At 39.3% G+C, this 18,396-nt stretch overlaps 2 protein-coding genes across 4 annotated transcripts; both read right to left on the bottom strand.

Annotated features, from left to right (window-relative positions):
- fev (FEV transcription factor, ETS family member) lies at positions 1-6,822 on the bottom strand. Its single transcript, XM_075478584.1, has 4 exons — positions 6,664-6,822; positions 6,524-6,551; positions 3,577-3,648; positions 1-1,739 (listed from the first exon to the last, which is right to left on the bottom strand). Exons 1-4 carry the CDS (start codon positions 6,820-6,822, stop codon positions 1,198-1,200), a joined length of 801 nt encoding a protein of 266 aa, XP_075334699.1. The 3' UTR covers positions 1-1,197.
- Positions 6,823-8,621: 1,799 nt separating this feature from the next.
- LOC142396934 (beta-crystallin A2-like) lies at positions 8,622-16,501 on the bottom strand. Of its 3 annotated transcripts, XM_075480182.1 has the most exons (6): positions 15,525-16,501; positions 15,222-15,309; positions 11,075-11,262; positions 10,012-10,153; positions 9,459-9,601; positions 8,622-9,259 (listed from the first exon to the last, which is right to left on the bottom strand). In XM_075480182.1, the coding sequence occupies exons 2-6, from the start codon at positions 15,222-15,224 to the stop codon at positions 9,112-9,114; spliced, it is 624 nt and encodes a 207-aa protein (XP_075336297.1). In that variant the 5' UTR covers positions 15,225-15,309; positions 15,525-16,501; the 3' UTR covers positions 8,622-9,111. The 3 variants fall into 3 exon arrangements, with proteins under 3 accessions (XP_075336297.1, XP_075336296.1, XP_075336298.1); XM_075480181.1 differs by having other exon boundaries at positions 15,222-16,501; XM_075480183.1 differs by lacking the exons at positions 15,222-15,309; positions 15,525-16,501 and adding an exon at positions 12,011-14,918.
- Positions 16,502-18,396: the final 1,895 nt, after the last annotated feature.

The following is an 18,396-nucleotide window of genomic DNA, read 5'->3' as shown; positions in this document are numbered from 1 at the left end:
TCTGATTTAGTGATTTAATTAGTTTAATTATTTTTACAATTGTTTACGCCACAGTATGGTGCTGTGTAACTGGATGTTTTCTAATTCACTATGAAATCACTAAAGGCAATGGAAGCGTGAGCCCGTCTCTGTCCTGTAGTATTTACAGTTCTTCATCCTGTTTCACACAAAACAAAACACATCCATGTGCCTTTGCACTTTACGCTAACCAGCTTTGATTTTCTCACAAAATTGTTCCTTACAACAATGATTACAGGCAACTCCTCTCATGTGAGATGAGTTACTATAAGTGAATATCACGTCCGTTTCAGAGCCACGAGATGGCGTCAGTAGTCCAATAATCGTTTGAAAATTTGCTCCAAAACTGATGCAAATCCATTTTCCAAAGATAGTTTACCACGTCAGAGCTCAGTGAGGGCTGCACAGAGAAAGCGAGTGAGCAAAGAGGGATGATTGAAGGGTTGAAAGGTCTTCCTATATACTATATTAAATAAAACACACACACACCCCGTCTGACCTGGTCTCTCGCATGGAGATGTTTATTGATTTTTTTATTCAATTTAATAAATTGTGCTGAAATTGTACAATTCTAAATTTGGGATTTTTTTGGATTGATTTTTGGAATTTAGAAATTCCATGCGTCAAAGTTCGAACCACTGTGCGTAAAAGGACAGATTGCCCTCTTGGTGGGTTCCGGCAAGTGAAATATGCTGAAGACGTTTGAATTAAACCTGAACAAGCACGTTCCTCTTTAAGTTTTTACACGTTTTCGCACGTCCCGCTTTCTTACAAGCAGTTTCAGGCGCAACTTATCGATGCGCAAAGTCCTCACGGAAGGAAACAATGGGGAAAATGTTATGTTTGCCTTTTTTTGAGATTTTTGTACACGTGTATACACACATAAGCACACACGTACGCAAGCAAATACACGTAGGATCTCTTATTTCGTTGAGCCGTCTTCAAATAAATGTTTACTCTCGCAACGCGTTTGTTTCACTATTTGCCATAAGACCGGGATGGATATGTCACAATCACAAGTTGAATAAACTGCTACGGCAGCATGTTGGAAAAGTTTTATGAAAAAAAAAAAATCTTTAGTCTACGTCACTTTTAGTTTAAACCACATTTGTGTCTGCAAACCAAAACTGGCCTCTTTGTGGTGTCTATTTCCCAGTTTGTGTAATATACGCCATAGAGTCAATTATAGTGGTTATTGATGTTGCTCAGGCTGTTGATGTTGTTGACACAGCTGATGTGAGATGGGGACACGGTGCTGAAGGGCCCCGGAGGCTGGAGGTTGTGGCTGTGATACAGAGCCGCCGGGGGGGACCCTGGCCAGTAGGAGAAACCTGAGGGCCCGACACCGGGAGCCACGAGGTTTAGTTTGGAAATCCCAGTGAAGGGAAGCGGGGAGAAGTTCCCCTGAAATTTATAGATGGCCTGCTCGGTGGTAGACGGCTGGCAAACTTGGGCCAAGCCATGGAAATCAAACTTGTAGGCGTATCTCTTGCCATGGACTTTGGTCATGATGTTTTTGTCGTAGTAGTAGCGCAGCGCTCTGCTCAGTTTGTCGTAGTTCATGTTGGGTTTGCTTTTGCGTTCGCCCCAGCGCCGGGCCACCTCGTCCGGGTCGATGAGCTTGAACTCTCCATTGGTGCCCTCCCAGGCGATGCATGACACGTTGGTGCTGTCAGAGAGGAGCTCCAGCAGGAACTGCCAGAGCTGGATCTGCCCACTCCCTGTACGGGGGACAATAAAAAAAAAAGCCCAACTTTAGTCTAAAAGACAGAAAAGTACTAATTTATTTATCCATTTAACATTCAGCGGTAGCTTCTTCTTTTTTTTTGACCAACGTTTTAAGAAAAATGATACAACTAGAGATTGTTTGATTCATTACACGTATTTTAACAGGATTGTTTCTCTTTCAAGCATTTCAAGCAGCTCAAGAACATGAAGTCTACGTTTAAAAACCAGAGCAGGACTGTATTATCCGTGATAGCCCCTGTTAAGATAAGTTCTTGAGTCTACATGTGAACTATTATAGGCCTATTAAAAAAGATCAATCAGTCTTCTTTTTCCACATACATCAGTTTACTGAAATATATATATATATATATTTATATATGTGTGTGGGTGTGTGTAGCTTTATTTTTTCCCTTTGAGATGAGTGATGAGATGAGTTCGTGCCAACTGATTGTTATCATTTAATAAAATTAGTCAAAAGGATAGATCTTGTTATCTAGTGTCTTTTTTGTCAATGATCATTGTTTACATTGATCTTTCTTTCTTTCCTCCTTTCTTTTTATTGTCTCCCAGATGTTATGGATGCTGCTATTTCAGATACATAACTCCATATCAACAACAAATAAACAAACAAACAAATAGGCCAAAATAAATTAATAAATATACCCAAGTGTAAATAATCAATGAACATATAGTGATCATAGTTCATGCGCTTCCAAAAGCAAGAAGAATGCCTTGTTCCACTTGCTTCAACAAAGGCCATTATGATTATTCTTATTTGTATTTATATATATATATATATATATATATATATATATATATATATTTTTTTTATATATATATATATATATATATATATATATATATATATATATATATATATACACATAGATAGATAGATAAATATATCCTTTATTTATTCCATGATACAAACCTACAGCTTACATTCGTCCATTTTGGGAGCTTAAACTAAATTCTAAATATGTCATAAAACGCGACCTAAAGCGTTTCCATTTTGATTCAGTATAACTGCATCACATACGGGCTGTAGAAATAGGGCAAGACCTACCCTTAAAGGAAATCATATTTCATTTGCGTGCAAACGTATTTGGTTGTGCATAATTCACAGCACTGCTGGAGCATATATCATCATCACCAGCAGCACATGTATCATTCCCGATGATATGACCCAAATACTTTATTTGCCACATATTTTAACATCCAGTCTGCGAAACAGAATTAAGGACATTTTAGCTTCTGGCTCTCCTAATTGGGGGAAATAACACAACCCAATATGTTTAAAGTTAAACACAATGTCATATAATGCGCACCATGATAGGCAGACATTAAGCGGTTGCTGTAAATCAGCTTGTAAACAGATAAAATTACAAAATCATCAGCACACATGGGGCGGTTTGCAGGACAATCAAACTTTGAGATAAAAAAAAATGGATTGAATGTTGGATTCTAGAGTTTATTATAAAATATCGTAATTTGTAGACATTTGGGGTTCAACGGGGATGCCTCTACAATTGGGGTTACACAAAAATGAAGTAAAAATAGCCAGTAGCAATATTATATATTATATATCAACTCTATATTAAGCATAACATTTGCTCGTCTCTAATTATTTTGTGAATTATTTCTCATGCATCTTACATCGCGAGTTTATCTGGGAGACTACTCTCAGCTATTTCTTATATTTCTATTTGTTTATTTTCATTGTTTGAATTTTAGAGGTACGAAATGCCATGCTAGGATAAAGAGAGACTTCTTCAATGCAAAAAAAAATGATCCCAGGCTGATAAATATCACCCAGGGACATTCTCTTACCTTTTTGCACTCCTGTGTTTATTGGACCCCAAGACGATCCTTTACTTTCTTTCAACAGATTTTCTGTTGGGTCTGAAATTAAAACAGACAAATCGTCAGCATCATGTATAGGGTATAAGCAAAAAATCTATTCAAGTGATTGCTAAATGAATCCTGGGACACACGGGCCTTTACTGTTGCATATATATATATTTTTTAAAGGCCTATAATGATTTACTCTGCTTTTGTTGGGGTAAAATAAACGTCCAGAATTGTCTTCAGATGTCGTCTATCAAGAAACACTCCCCCATGTCAATGGAGAAGGTGAACAGTTAAAGGGGAAAAAAATGTATTTAAAAATAGCATTTCTTTTCATTTGCATTTAGAAAAAAAAAAATCATCCGGGAGAGAAAAGCCCCACTTGATATAAAATGCTATGAAACTAATAAATTCTACTATTGGCTTTGAATTAAATGTTTAAATTCTCAAATAGATTAAAATCCTAATTGTATCCTGCTGCAGTTTGAGTCCAATGGGTGAAGCGTGTCGTCTATGCGGTCCCCCTGTGCAAGAAGCCAGGAAACGCGTCCAGGAAAAAGGATTTCCGATTTCCGACAAAAGAGCAGACGGGCTTTCAGATTGAAAAGGCTCAACAATGCTGTGCCCTGGAAACGGAGCATCATCACCCGCGGAACATCGACACGCAGCAATATTTAAAAAAAAAAGATATTTTCTAACAGGCTGTTTCTCTGACTCCTAACGGGACAAAAGGACGAACCTGAGAGATACATGTTGAACATGAGGTTTCCTCCGCAGTCCTGCCTCATTGTGTTCAGATGCTCAGAAAGGGTTGGATTTCATTTCGTTGGTGGCGCAGGGAAAGATTTTTATTAAACTTTATCTCATAACTGTGATCTGGAATAAATGCGGGTGGACAGATTGAAGTTTCCAGGCAACTGTCACTGGCCCCCATCTCTGAGACAATATTCAGACAGCAATTTCCCCTGGTGCATTGCTTTAATTAAAAGAGCAATTTACCTCTGTCAGCCCGCCTGGTGCCCACAATAAAAAGAGGCCGATAGAAATTCGGCCCTTATCAATCCGCGATCACAGTTTAATAAAGTTTCCGCGTTAAGATCTGAGTTTCTATGGTGAATTGAAGTGTTTGACATGGAAACCAGTTCAGATCCTCCTCACTTTTCCGCCTCTTTACCTCTCGGCAAACAAGAAAGGCCTATTTCATGTTGGAAAAAGAATATTTACCTTGAAAAGCACGCTTGGGTGTGCACGAGAAAACAAGAACATGTCATCCCTGCTAACCTGCACCGTGTGGGTTTAAGGTTATATGGCTTCAATCTGAGGCTAATGAGGTCGTAACTTTAAAACCATGGCTTCTGATGCTCATTTACGCTATCATGTCGGCTCCTACGTTTTTCTGCTTCTTCTGTTTTTCGAAGCAGATGACTGTGTGGAAACCCTTTAGCTTCATGGCTCTGCGTTAAACTCTGCTTATTTCAGATTTCGGGATGGATGCAGTGTTCTTTCATATCTTAGTGCAGAGCTATCTACGCACCCTTTGTAACAATTAATACTGGTTCCATTCTGGTCACTCACTTGGCATCAATTTCCAATTCCCAGAGATATGCAGGACGTTTCAACCAGTTTATTTGGGTGGAAATTCAGTGGACACACACACAAAAACACATAAGACTGGTGATGCAGCGCAACATGCATTGTAATTAGTTCTTCCTTTTATTGTGAAAACTGCAAGTATGGCATACACATCATAGAAAAAAATCTGTTGATCTAAACCAACAAACATAAAGCAAACATTGGTTGTATGCTATCAGTCTTTCTCTCCCCATCCTATCTCTATCTGCATCTACACAGCGAAAGCAGTCTAGCCAGCGCAAGGCCGAGAACACACGTTTCATGAAGCGGCTAAACCCAGACAATGACAAATGTAAGCCTGCTGGATTCATGCTGGATTCGTGTGTGCTTTTGGTTCTTTTTCTCCTCCCATAGTGTTTCACGACATAAACAGATGCATAGCAGGTAAAACATTGATATCGCATGTCTGAAACTGAGAAATAAACACAAATGTTCAGCTCCAATTGGGTTAACTATAATGAGAACATGTTGACAATACAAATGGCTCACAGAAAATATCCATCCTAGAAAAGAAGGTCAGTGTGTTAAAAAGACAAGATCAGAATGAAAACTACGGTTTAAATCTTATCATAGCATCAGCCCTCTGATATGATCAAACCAAAAGTGAATGGCCTGCTAATCACTAATCATCTCTATAAAGAGGGAGTCTCAGTCAGGGGACTCCAAACGCATCTGCCTGGAGTAAAGTATCACACCTTTATATAAAGAGTTGCAGCTATTTGGTTTTCTATTAATCAACATAATTGTGTTACAACATATGACCCCCAAAACAGGCAAGAAACAAAATGTGTGGCTTGCCAATGCAAAGCTCTTTATCAACCAGAACTGTTTTTGTGTTTCATCCGTCACTTTAAAGGTGTCCTTGTAGGCACGTCTCTGGCGTCCGAGACTTGCTTTAGCTGCCTGTGTCCACTACAAGTCGCAGGCAACTTAAAACAAGCCTCGGAAGCTGGACTTCACTGATGAATTGGTAGAACAAGCCGCAGGAAGCTTCCTGTCACTGAACCCCATGAAGACAGAAATCCACAGAAGAATCCACAAAATTTAAAAAATGGCATGTTTTTTGTATAATTGCAGATCAGTTGTATTTGCTTCACTGTCATTTAAACTTACTTATCTTGGCTATAAAATGTAATACTTAAGAATAAAGCTATGTTTCTCTTTACATATCAAATAAACTTAAAACTAAAACTAAATCAGGCAAGCATATCGGGAATCCAATAATACTGCCATACTGCCAGTCTCTCAAAGAAAAGCTGTCATTACAAATAAACACTTCTTTAAAGTCTTAACTTACCTTTATGTTCCAAATTACGTGGCCGCAGCTTGTAACTCACCACACCACTCAGATGTCACTCCTCTGTGAGCCACGCTGCAGCTGCTTTAATCAGTGTGTAGAGGAATTTATATTTGAGAAAGGTGTGTGTGCATGGTTACACATTCATGAAGAGATCCTGTTGTTTTTTGGGTGTGGAACAGTGAGAAGATGAAGGCTATGAGGTGTGTGACGTGGAATCCCATGTCCTGGACCAGCAACAGGCGTGTGCGTGGAGGTAAACACGCTCTAGGATCCTGGCGGATGTCTAAGGTAAACATGAATGAGTTGTTATAGAATTAGCAAACAAAAGCTAATCTACTAGACTTTCAAACGTAGTACATTGAACTTTTTTTTTTTTTGTTCGTTGGTTTTGTTTTATGGAGAATTTCATTTATTGACAGCCTCTTTCTAGTTAGCTTTCAGCAGCTCAAAAGGCATTAAAAGAGTTAACTGCTTTTCTTCTTCACATCTACTTCTCCTCCTTAAAGCACACACCATTTTGTTTTTTGAACACTTGACATTTTTGTTGGATTCTGATAATGTCTTTGTGGCCTCCCCAACAAAACAAAGAAAAATAAATATGTGTGTGGCTGTACATGTGCAGGGGTCACACAGAGAATTTTATTTTCATGAAAGTGCTGTTACATCCCACAACTGTAGGGGGGGCCACAGAGCAAAACTGGGCAAATTCTCCAGTGTTGCTTTAAGTTAACCATTAAGAAATCAATAGTGGATAAGATCAATGGTTTTCACTTTTGTCAAACCAACAAATATGTCAAACAATGGCAATGGTTTTGTCACCAGTGAGGCTTACATGTGGCAACTTAGCAATAATGTTCATTCAGGTCATTAAGACATAGGCATAGAAGGGGAACAAAATTTGTGAAAGAAAAAAAGTTGAGTAAACTTCCCCACCAAAAGGCTAGTTTAAATAGCTTGGTGTTGCGCTCCTAAGTTTTTTCCTAAGTCCTAAGATTTTTATATTATTTTAAGACCATGAAATCAATATTTAACAAATTACTGCTATCATACCTCATTTATGAACAAAAGGAAAGTCTTACTGATTCTTAAAGTTAAAGGTTAAAGGGTAAACAAGCTAACACGAGGTTGAAATAAATCATTAGCATGAACAGTCAACATATTAGTCTGATAAGTGAATAGATTCTATTGGTTTTCTGACTTGCCACTTGGGTATGACATCTTTGTCAGCACTGACTACCAACAAAGAGTCAAATGGAACAGCATTACTCCTGTGCTCTAAAATTTTGAGGATGAAAACAGAAGAATACAACACCTTACTTTTGTTACAAACACTTGCCCCTTTCTTGTAGAATATAGGCAACAACATTGCATGGTTATGTTTAAAAAAACTTAAACTTAACACACCACCATTTTGCTGGTTGCCTCTAGGATGCATTGGCACAACACATTACAACACTTTACGCAACAATATTACTTGCTTTGTTATATGTTGTTTGTTTTATGCTGCCATCATTGGGATGAATGCCATTTTGACACTTTCTCGCTTTCTTTGAACACTACTTTAGGTCATTAATGTCTGCATGAGCATAATTTCCATGCAGTCACTTTTGTGAGTCTAGCATATGACATTTTAGCGTCTCAGATGGGTACTTCTGTAGGCATCTTTGAATAAGAGTAGCTTTTGGCACCGAATGCTTTTCTGTTATGTGCAGGTGAATAATGGCCTCTGTGTCCACTTTTGATCGAAGCGATAAAGCTCTGCAGTATTTTTTACTACATAAAGGCCAATAAAGCAAGAGCAAACACAAAAATCCAAACTAAGTAAGAAAAAAAAGAGTCGGGGACGTTTCTCTCAGCAGTCAACAATTCTAAAGTGAACAGCTGTGAAAAAGTCAAATATCATAAGATGCCTGGTGCTTTTCTCACAGCTTCACTTTACTATGAAGTAAACTGTTGAAAAACAAATAATAGAAACAAATATAATCTCATGCTCTTGTTTATTGGAAATAAGACAACAGTCTGACAAGAACAATATTACACATCCTAAAGCCTAACAGAATCAAATCTTTCTGTGAAATTTCACCAAAGGGCTTAGTATGTGTTCAGTAAATACAAAACATAATCTGTCTGCCAACAGCCTTGTTGGCAGAGCTAAAAGGGGCTCTGATTTTGCAATGCTTGTACATCTGTAGTATGACCTCTTGTCATTACTACAGGTACATAGTGTTTGATAGCGTAAAAGGGCCAAATGTTACAGTTTCTCTGAGTTTTCATATTCTATTATAATTTGTAATATCAATGGAAAATTTGGAAATATCATTGTAGAAAAAAAAGAATACCGACAAAGAGTCTCTAGTTTTGAAGAAAAGCCTTTATTTCCTATTTCAAGAACATGCTTTAGCATGATAGTAGAAGTAGGTACCTAAATATCCATACATGCAGAGCCACAGAGTGATAGAAAGAATTTGTCCATCCACTGTTTTGTGAGAGCATTCTGTCCAGGGTCCAAGTTAGGGAGGCGATTAGAGGAGAGTTTCTTTCATTTTTTTCCTTTTCAGGTCAGGTCAGGCAGGCAGAGTGAAAGCTTAGTGCTGGATCCTACGAATGGACTGCACCTGGTTGGTGTGAGCCTGGGTGCTGAACTCATTGTAGTTTCTGTACTCGCCTTGGCGTCTGTCTCTCTCCAGGATGTACTGGTAGCCACGGTAACCAGGGAACTGGTAGGCCACCCAGCTGCAGAGAAGGAGGAGGGGTTAATTCAAGGTTTGAGCAAATCATTCAACATGTCATTTGTAACAGACACTTCAGAAAGGAACTGGGTTGCTTTTAAAAGTTAGATCAAGCTATATCTACATTCATCTAGAATATTTTTAAAATAACTAGCACCATGGAGATAAAACTGATGTCTGTAAAAAAGGAAGGTGTGACTTACGCTCCCTGGTTGACTTTGATGGAGGGCACCTCCTTGGTGCACCAGCCCATGGCCTGTAGGGAGGGGTAGTCATCGCACAGCTCAAACTTACGGCCCTGGAAGTCCTCACACTCGTACATGGTCACCTTGCTGTCACTGTGTTTCTGCATAGAAATAAGGAAATATATGAGGGTGCTGCAGGAGATCAATGTTATCACTGATATCCCTCTGCAAACGCTAAGTAATTAGATGAAAAAGGAGAAATTAAACTTGAGAAACTATTACTAAACTACCGTGGTACATTTCTGCAGATTTTGTAATGTTTGGATTTGAATTTCTTCTTTTGATTTTTAGAACAGAGCCAAATGGAATACAGAAGAGAGAAAATAAGACTGAAGCTTAAAAAAGGGTAAGAAGAAATGATTTTAACACATTTTGGGGACTCACAGTGATGATTAGGGGTAGGTTAACATCAAGGAAGGGGGGGGGGGCAGGGGTGTAAGCTACTCTTTGCAGTTGACAGAGGCTGCATAAAAAGAGGGAACGGATGAATGAAAGGATTTCAGGGACTTACGGCGCACTTGATGGGTCTGAAGGAAAGCATGTGCTCAGTTCTGTAGCTGCTATTTCCACTCCAAGCCTCATAGCGGGGATAGTCTCCCTTCTCCAGGATAAACTGCTGTCCCTGGAACTCTGGGTACTCATAACCCACCCAACTGGAAAGGAGAAATGAGAGAAATATTGACTGTGCTGAAAGTGAATGAAGAACCAAAAAGGAGGAAAAATAATCCCAAAATAAAAAAGGAGAAACTCCTGAATACGTACATAGAATTATATAGAACAACTAATGACTTTAAACCGTCATATTGTGATTAAGTGCAGAGCCCAACACCCAAAGAATAGCCTCATGTGAAAAGCACATGCAGCCTCTTTTGTCACTTAGAGGCACAAAGCAAACATTAAGGATTGCTGCTGCTGCCGTTGCTGCTGCACCCAGGGCGCTTTATCTGATCACCAGTCAGTCAGTCAGCCAGCCATGCTGGCTCGTAGCCGGCAGCTGCACACAGCCAACTCATTTCACAACAGCGTCACACTTGGATGCATGCACACACACACACATATAGCCAATACGTGCCAACTAGCAAAGTAATAACACAGCAGGTTGTAATTTGTCTATATTTTTTGTTATTTGTCTTTTCTACTTTGTGATTAGAGTCAGTGTCTCAACCATGTCTGTTTTAATCAGTTTATAATTTTTGTTTTAATTTTTGACAGATCAAATATAATAGAAGTAAATAATATGAATCTATCGGATGTTACTTTGGCTCTTAGTTTTCCACAGATACTTAAAAACTTATGAGGAAATCTCCTCCTATTTGAATGCATTCTTTATAAGGTCGGCTTTAACTTTATCCACACTCAACAAATCTTTGACTTGAATCTGCTCAGATCATTAGCGAATTGTAGGAAAATACAGACTTACAAACCAAACAGGATCCACACAAAAGTATATATATCTAGAAAGTGAGGTGTTCTAGCAGTCAAGTGGTTAAAGCAATCAGAAATTTAGAACATAGATTGGGATGGAGAGCAGGGAGAGTAAAAAATCCAGAAGTACATCGACAGTGCTGACTTACGGTCCATTCTCAACCTTGATGGAGCGGATCTTGTTGAAGCCCCTCTCCATGATGTTCGGGCACTCCAGCATGAACTCACAGCGCTTTCCCTGGAAGTTCTCCTCCTCCCAGATTGTGATCTTGAACTGGCCCATCTGCTCCATCTGTTGAGTGTTCATGGCTGCTGCTTCTCCCGAAGGGGTTACTCTCTGCAGAAGAAGACACTCAAATATTAAATGGTTGACAGAACAAATGACAACCACAACAAAAGGCCTGCATGACTTGAGTCAGCATAACACAGAAAAGGTCTCTTAATATTAGAAACTGTCCTGAAGTACACCCCTGGCGAGTCCCTTTTAAATGCAAGCATTGTATTTCAGCTTAAACAAAAACTAGTGAGTAATTAACTAAAAGTATCTGGAAAAGGTCACCCTCCAACAGTCTCACAAGAAGAAAAGTTCCACTCCACCATCTTTCCATTTCCCCTCAGCAGATATTTGTCTCATCCACTCAACTGAGTCGCCATGCTATGTCACAAATGTGATAACCACCAACTAAATATATGTAAATTAAAGCAAGAAAGTGCACCAGCTTTCTCAGCAAGACAGGTTTTTTTTTTCATTTTTAAGAAATGCTAAAAGTCTTTAGTCAAAGTTCTTAGAAAGAAAAAAAAAACAAAACTGGTGAACAGAAACAGAAATTTGCTTTGGTCTTGTTTACAGGCAAAACACAAGCACACCAGTAAGGGATCATCCCATTAGTTTTGTCCCTTGGAATAGAAACAAAAGTATGGAGTGGCTTCTATGTTTTTACTGTAAGTAAATCAAAGTACACCCACAGCAGTCTATCTAAAAAATACACGATATGGGGAGCATCTTGGTGGCAGTACACAGAGCTGTTCTCCCTGTATGCAGTTGTCTTAAAGCTAATTCTAAGGCAGTGTGTTGATATACTTACAGACAGTACTGAGGTGGGACAGATCCAGTATAATCAATGTCGGTCAAGAGAGCCTCGCCTGTGTTTTTATAGGGCCGGGCCCCCTGGACCTGGGCCACTCCATTTGCCGAGCAGCCTTGCACACTCAGCAGCTGAACAGGCCAGCTGAAAGGGGCGCATTAGTCTCGCGCTTTGTGGAGGCTCCAGAGCACTATTGTCCTCAGAGCCCCAAACTGACTTAGTCATCAATATGGCAGCCATGGTCAGTGGCAACCTGACCCAGGACTATACAATGGCAACACACTGACACAACAGTTTGATTGGTGAAGCAGGATAATAGACACATTCTGGGAGCTGATCCCCACTCTCTGTCACTCACTCTGCTGTAGGTATCCTAAAGATGGGAAAAGGGTCCAAGGCATCCCTCATCGTGACTGCTTGGGTGTACACCAATGTCATCTAGAGCGCATATCTCCCTCTTTCACAGAGAATCTGGAAAGAGTCAGCTGGATGAAGTTCGTCGGTGAAAAAGCTGCAGTTTTTCTACCAATACCTTTTGAAAAATATGGCCTCTAGTCCTCTGTGATGAAAGACCCAAATATCACCCTGACATTTTGTCATAAGATCTAGGAAAAGATAGGTATAACCATGGCAGTTAGATGGGTTAGCTGAGTCACACGTAAAATAGTCTAAACAAAAGCACAGAGCATTTCCAATGAGGGGAAATAGCAAACACCAAAAGTACTTAAATGTTTGTGTTTTTCTTAACAATACACAAATTCAACCAAAGCTTTTTCAGCATGATTCCAGTTTATAATTTAAAGGGGATTTTTGTTACTATGTACGTGACAGGATGATAAAGCTGTAGTAATCCCGTCTGGACATATTCTCTGCATGATTCAGAAGAGAATATTTTAAATTCTTGGAAAACAAAATAACATTTTTCAGTGAAAGTTAATATGTTGATAGATGTGTAATTGAGTTTGAGAAGAGAATAAAATTGAAGAACTGGGCTTTGAATTTCTGTGTTTTCTGTGGCACCTTTAAAATTATGATTGAAATTTTTGTATTACTGTTTCTTTGTCTCATTGCATATATGTAAACATATATGTATATGTATGTATGTCTATGTATGACTACTTGCACTATGTTAAAAAATTGCAGTTTTTGACTTCACAAGAAGAATAGCAATATCCCCAAGTGTTGTGTCAGGAAAGACTGCGTTGAGATTAGTGATGTATTTTCCTGTAGCAGTAGTGACATCTAGTGGCAAATATATTTATTACATTTAAGTTGGCCAAAAAAAACAATACATTTTGAGATCTTGTTAATCAAGCTCTGAATTCTTACTTTTCACGTGGTCTGTTTATGTTCATGCTGCTAATATTGTTTCAAGTGAACGGAAGTAATGAAAAACAGGTCGTTTTTTTTTCAAACTAATAGTTCATTTTGCTGACATGAATATACTACTGTATTGCTTACTAAACATTTTGGCGATCAGCCAATTTCCTGAACTGCCTGCTGCCAGAAATGAATATATCAAGAATAACAACTATCTAGCCATGTGTGGAGCCCAGAGGATATTACTGAGTGAATATCTCTCTTTTATCACTAAATACTGTATACAATGCAGCTCTGAGTTACTTTGGTCATATGCAGAGCGAGTGTTTGTGTGTGTGTTCCACCTGTGGGGCATGTGTGCTGTTTACTTGTATGAACAGCTTTCTCTTTGTCCTCTGTTAACCCATTCATTGTCCCTCTCTCTACATCTGTGTGCTTTAGTGTGTGTCACCCTGCTTGCCCTCAGAGCAGGTGACGGGCAGGTGAAAGGAAAGGCTTATATGGACGCAGATGTTATATATGTGTGTTTGTGTATGTGTGCGTATACTTTCATTACTCAAAGGGTGGACTATAACTCCATTTATCTTGACACATTGTGTCAAAAAACCTCCCTTTTGGAGTCAGAAAGTAAATTTCAAATCATTAGATTCTGAGGTAATGTCCTCTGAAGTGATGTAAAACATGAGTAGTGTGTGTGCATGTGCTACAGCCTGAACTACTTACCATATATACAAATTTGTGTACATTATTTTTTACATTTGTACATTATTATTATTTATATATTGTATGTATTTGTGTGTGGAGGTAGGAAGACGGTCTTTTCCCTTCCTTTTCTTTTTTTGAGATGAATCAGTTAGAGATCCTCACTGGCACATAAACACACACTCAGTGGAAGTCTTATCCAAGCCCTATCACTAATCTTCATAATAATCATTTAATTTCTAATCCTAACTTCAATCCATCCCTTTCTCCTAACCCTCACCAGAACCTCAGAAATAATGTCTTGCCTGGCTTTGATCCCCATGAGGAATACTAGTCTTCAGTCTACGGTAGAAACTGTCCCACTGAGGTGACACAAATGAGCACACACCCACACACATAGACACAAGTGCACCTCATTTCCCTGTTAAATACAGCTGGGAGGAAGAATTTGCATGTGTAAGGTCAGGGTAGTCCAGAACAGTGCGCTCACTATATGGTTCTACTTTGAATCCTTATCATCTGGTATTACAAATCCTTACATGTGTTTTAACTGGGCAGATGACTCCATCCTGTCCTATTATGCTGGGTTTAGTTTTTTTTTTCCAAACATCTCCAAACAGCACTGGGAAACAAAATTAGAGTTTGTGACAAATGGTTGAGAAGAAATGGGTTAACAGCCAGATATGATCTACTTTAGGTTGCAATGTCCATCCTCAACCCTTCCCTTTATTTTTGCCTGAATCTATAGTAGGCAGCTCCTGTCGGTCTTCCCTGGGATTCTTTGTGAATTATTTGCTTTCATTGTCTGTTTACTAATGTGTTCATTTGGAAAATATAGCACAACATTTCAAGACAACCATCTGAAAATGACATATTCCCATACATACAATCATGATCAAACAGGGTGAAGGCCTAATTTAATACTCAGACTGTATATTTTGGACACAGTGAAACACCTGTATTATTACTGCTGAGTTTTAGATGTGAGCCTGAATTATTTGATTAGTTAGTGAATGAACTTGCATGCAAACAGATACACACACATATACATATATGTATATATATATTTATATGAATACATATATACACACACGCAGACAAAAGCTCACACATGACAGTATATCTACACACAGGCACGCTGACATGCAGATTACACTGAATAAATGCTCTCCTTCAGGTGGAACGTTACCATGGAGACTAATCCAGGTAAGGGTGATGTGAGCAGGACATCTGCTCGTGCCGCCTACACTTGTCCCCGATGTTCTCTGACCGGACACCTAAGCAGCATGACACAAAAACATGAAGAAACCGTATATAGGTTATGACATTTTCTATGGTTTTGTTTTGTATTGGTGGAGGTAAACATGAAGATAGAAAGGCAAGTCAGTATTACACTGTGATGACAGGCACAAACAAAGCCATTGACAGTCAGTTGTGCGGACATACGTAAAATATCCTTCATTGAGTCGTACAGAATGTCTGAACAACTTACTTGGCAAATTTTTCTGTGATCACTCAAATGTTGACTTTTCAGTTTAATCCAGTCGTGGCCATTTACTAACAAAAAAGTCTGTGAGCAAAGGTGAGGAAGAGCCACCTGGAAGAGGGAACAGGCCTTGGGCATTTGCATGAGTTCATTATCAGTAACTGTCAGAGGAAACAGCCCATAGCCTACAGGCAGCACACATGAACACACATACATACACACAGCCTCTGGGAAGCACTGGCTCCTCTCCATTTACAGATAGCACCAGAGTTGGGCAGGCACCACAAATGCAATCATGTTCCTGTTGCACAGATACAAATGGGGCTGTTAATGATACAGTATGACCCAGCAGAACAGAGTTTACAGGGTCATCGCTGAGGCAGCAGATGTCTTGAAATGAGACAATGCCAGTGTTTGGAAGAGTCAGGTTTTGTGAAATGTATACATAAAGCCCAGGAAATTTGTGCTGCTGGTAACTTTTTAGATAAACATCCCCTTTGGTAACTGTATTCAGTTTGACTGATAAAACAGGATCAATAGAGATTGTATGTGTTTTAAAGAAATGGCGGGCTCTGATGTGTAACACGTGTTTGAAATATATTTCTTGGGTTACACGGTGGTGTGGTGGTTAGCACCGTCACATCACAGTGAGTGGGTTCCAGATTCAACTGCTGGCTGATGCCTCTCTGTGTGGAGTTTGCATGATCTCCCCGTGTATGCGTGGGTTCTCTCTTGGTACTCTGGCTTCCTCCCACTGTCCAAAACATGCATGTCAGGTTAATTGGTGTCTTTAAAATTGTCCTTAGGAGTGAGTGTGAGTGTGTGTGTGGTTGTTCGTCTCGTTTGTCTCTGTGTGGCCCTGTGATGGAGTGGCGACCTGTCCAGGGTGTACCCCGCCTCTCGCCCGATGACTGCTGGGATAGGCTCCAGCCCCCCCGCGACCCAACCGACGGATCAAGCGGGTATAGAAAATGGATGGATGGATATATATTTAGATTTATGTGGATATTGCATACATTTTCATCAAAAATGTCAAATGTTGAATTATTCCAGGTAATTCAATATGAAACTCACTTAAACTAACACAAAAAGATATAGAGGGTAACCACTGATTGCATTCTCTCCTCATGGGTACTAACTGTTTGTTTTTTGATATATACCTAGGGAACCTTTCTCTTCAGGTACTGAGACCAACAGTATATTGAAATACTGAATATTTACATGGTCACATAAGGACAAGCAGTTGCCATGGTAGCATCACTATACACCAGTTGTCAATGCAGCTTTCCCACAAATATTTTGGTCTACCCGATGCATTCTCAGTTGTCTCATGAAAAAAAAAGAGAAAAGGGTAGTAACATTAAAAAATGAATTGCAATGCAATAATTCAATAGCCAGCCTCCACCCATAGTGTTTTAATTTGGGTAGATTTGCCACTGCCAATGAACAAAACATCAGGTCACAATGCTTCTGTTCATGGTAGGATTTTGGGTGGCCAGGTGACAGGTGGCTAAGCCTCCATGTTCAGTCCTAAACAAATTATCTCCACGCTAACACAACTCTTAAAGGGTGGGTGTAGCAACAGCAGGACCAGTTGGAACAGTCATTCTAACTCGGAGCAAGGTAACCAGGATACTGAGGAGTGTGAGCCTTGCTGTCCTCTGCCTTTAAGCAAATATTGACTGGAGATTTAAGTGGAGGCAAATAGGCTCTCAGGTAAAGAGTGACATGGAAGGCTTTTTCATGAAGTCGCATGGAAGGTGGTGAAACATGCATCAGGTGTTGTTTGTTTATTTTTTGTTTTTAACTTAATGAGGAGTGTGTGGGGGGGGGGGCATTTGGGAGGGACACAAAAACAGAGCAAAGATGATCATCTGCATCAAAGGAAAAATACAAAATCTGAGCGTGAACATGAATGATCTCTGGAAACGGTAGACATGCTGCACTGTTGGACAATGTGCGTATTTCAACTTTTCACACAGAGACAGGCAAATGCTGGAGAGGCAACACTCAAAATAACTTTTAATTTCATTGATTACGTTTCACTTTTACCCAGATCATTGTTAAACATCAAAAACCTAACATGGCTCTCATTTACTCTTGTGTTGCTCGTGAGTACATAAATGAGAAGTAATACAAAGTATCAGTTTAAATTCAAATGTATTTAATGATGGTTTGATTTATGACATATGTGCTTTGGCTCTTTGTCAGAGTGGTACAGAACATGTTCTATTAGATGGTCAATGTGTCATCTCCTGATTTAGATAAGCAATATGAAATAAAGACTCATTTGTAGCAAAGCAGCATAGTCTGTATCAGGAGTATCAGTTCATTGTCAAACCATGGAGAAAATTTGCTTCATTTGCTTCATTTTAAGGCATATATAATGATCCATGTAAGAAACAATGACTAATGAATGGCAGCAGTGCTATGGTTGAATACTTCATCTCAGCATCCAGATGACAGATGGCTTGTATTAGATGTCTGCTGTGCATGTGTGGTTAATGTTTAGTTAATGATTAACATAACCTCCCATTAAGCCCATCTCTCTGCACTCTGTCGCTTGCCCGAGGTCTCGCTTCCTGACGTAGGAGATGGGTTGTGATGAAAGTTGTGCCCCCACCCACACAGTGGAAAAAACATGTTGTCATCATGAATGTGCCAAAGGGAAACTGATTAGCAAAAGTGCACTAAAGGGAGATAAAGAGATTATCACCCCTATCATGGTAAATGTCAATCTCTTCATTGGGCAAACAAGCAAAACTCATACAAACAGGTACAACCTGTCACTTAAAAATGACAGAGGTCTTGGACTTTTTTTTACCAGTGTCAGTTACAATTATAATGTATGTCTCTACTAGCCTAAGGGAATCAGGTG

The sequence above is a fragment of the Odontesthes bonariensis genome, chromosome 12, assembly GCF_027942865.1.
Source record: "Odontesthes bonariensis isolate fOdoBon6 chromosome 12, fOdoBon6.hap1, whole genome shotgun sequence".
NCBI classification, from domain to species: Eukaryota; Metazoa; Chordata; class Actinopteri; order Atheriniformes; family Atherinopsidae; genus Odontesthes; species Odontesthes bonariensis.
Note: the sequence above shows the minus strand (reverse complement) of the source record. Positions and strands in the feature narration are given on the sequence as shown.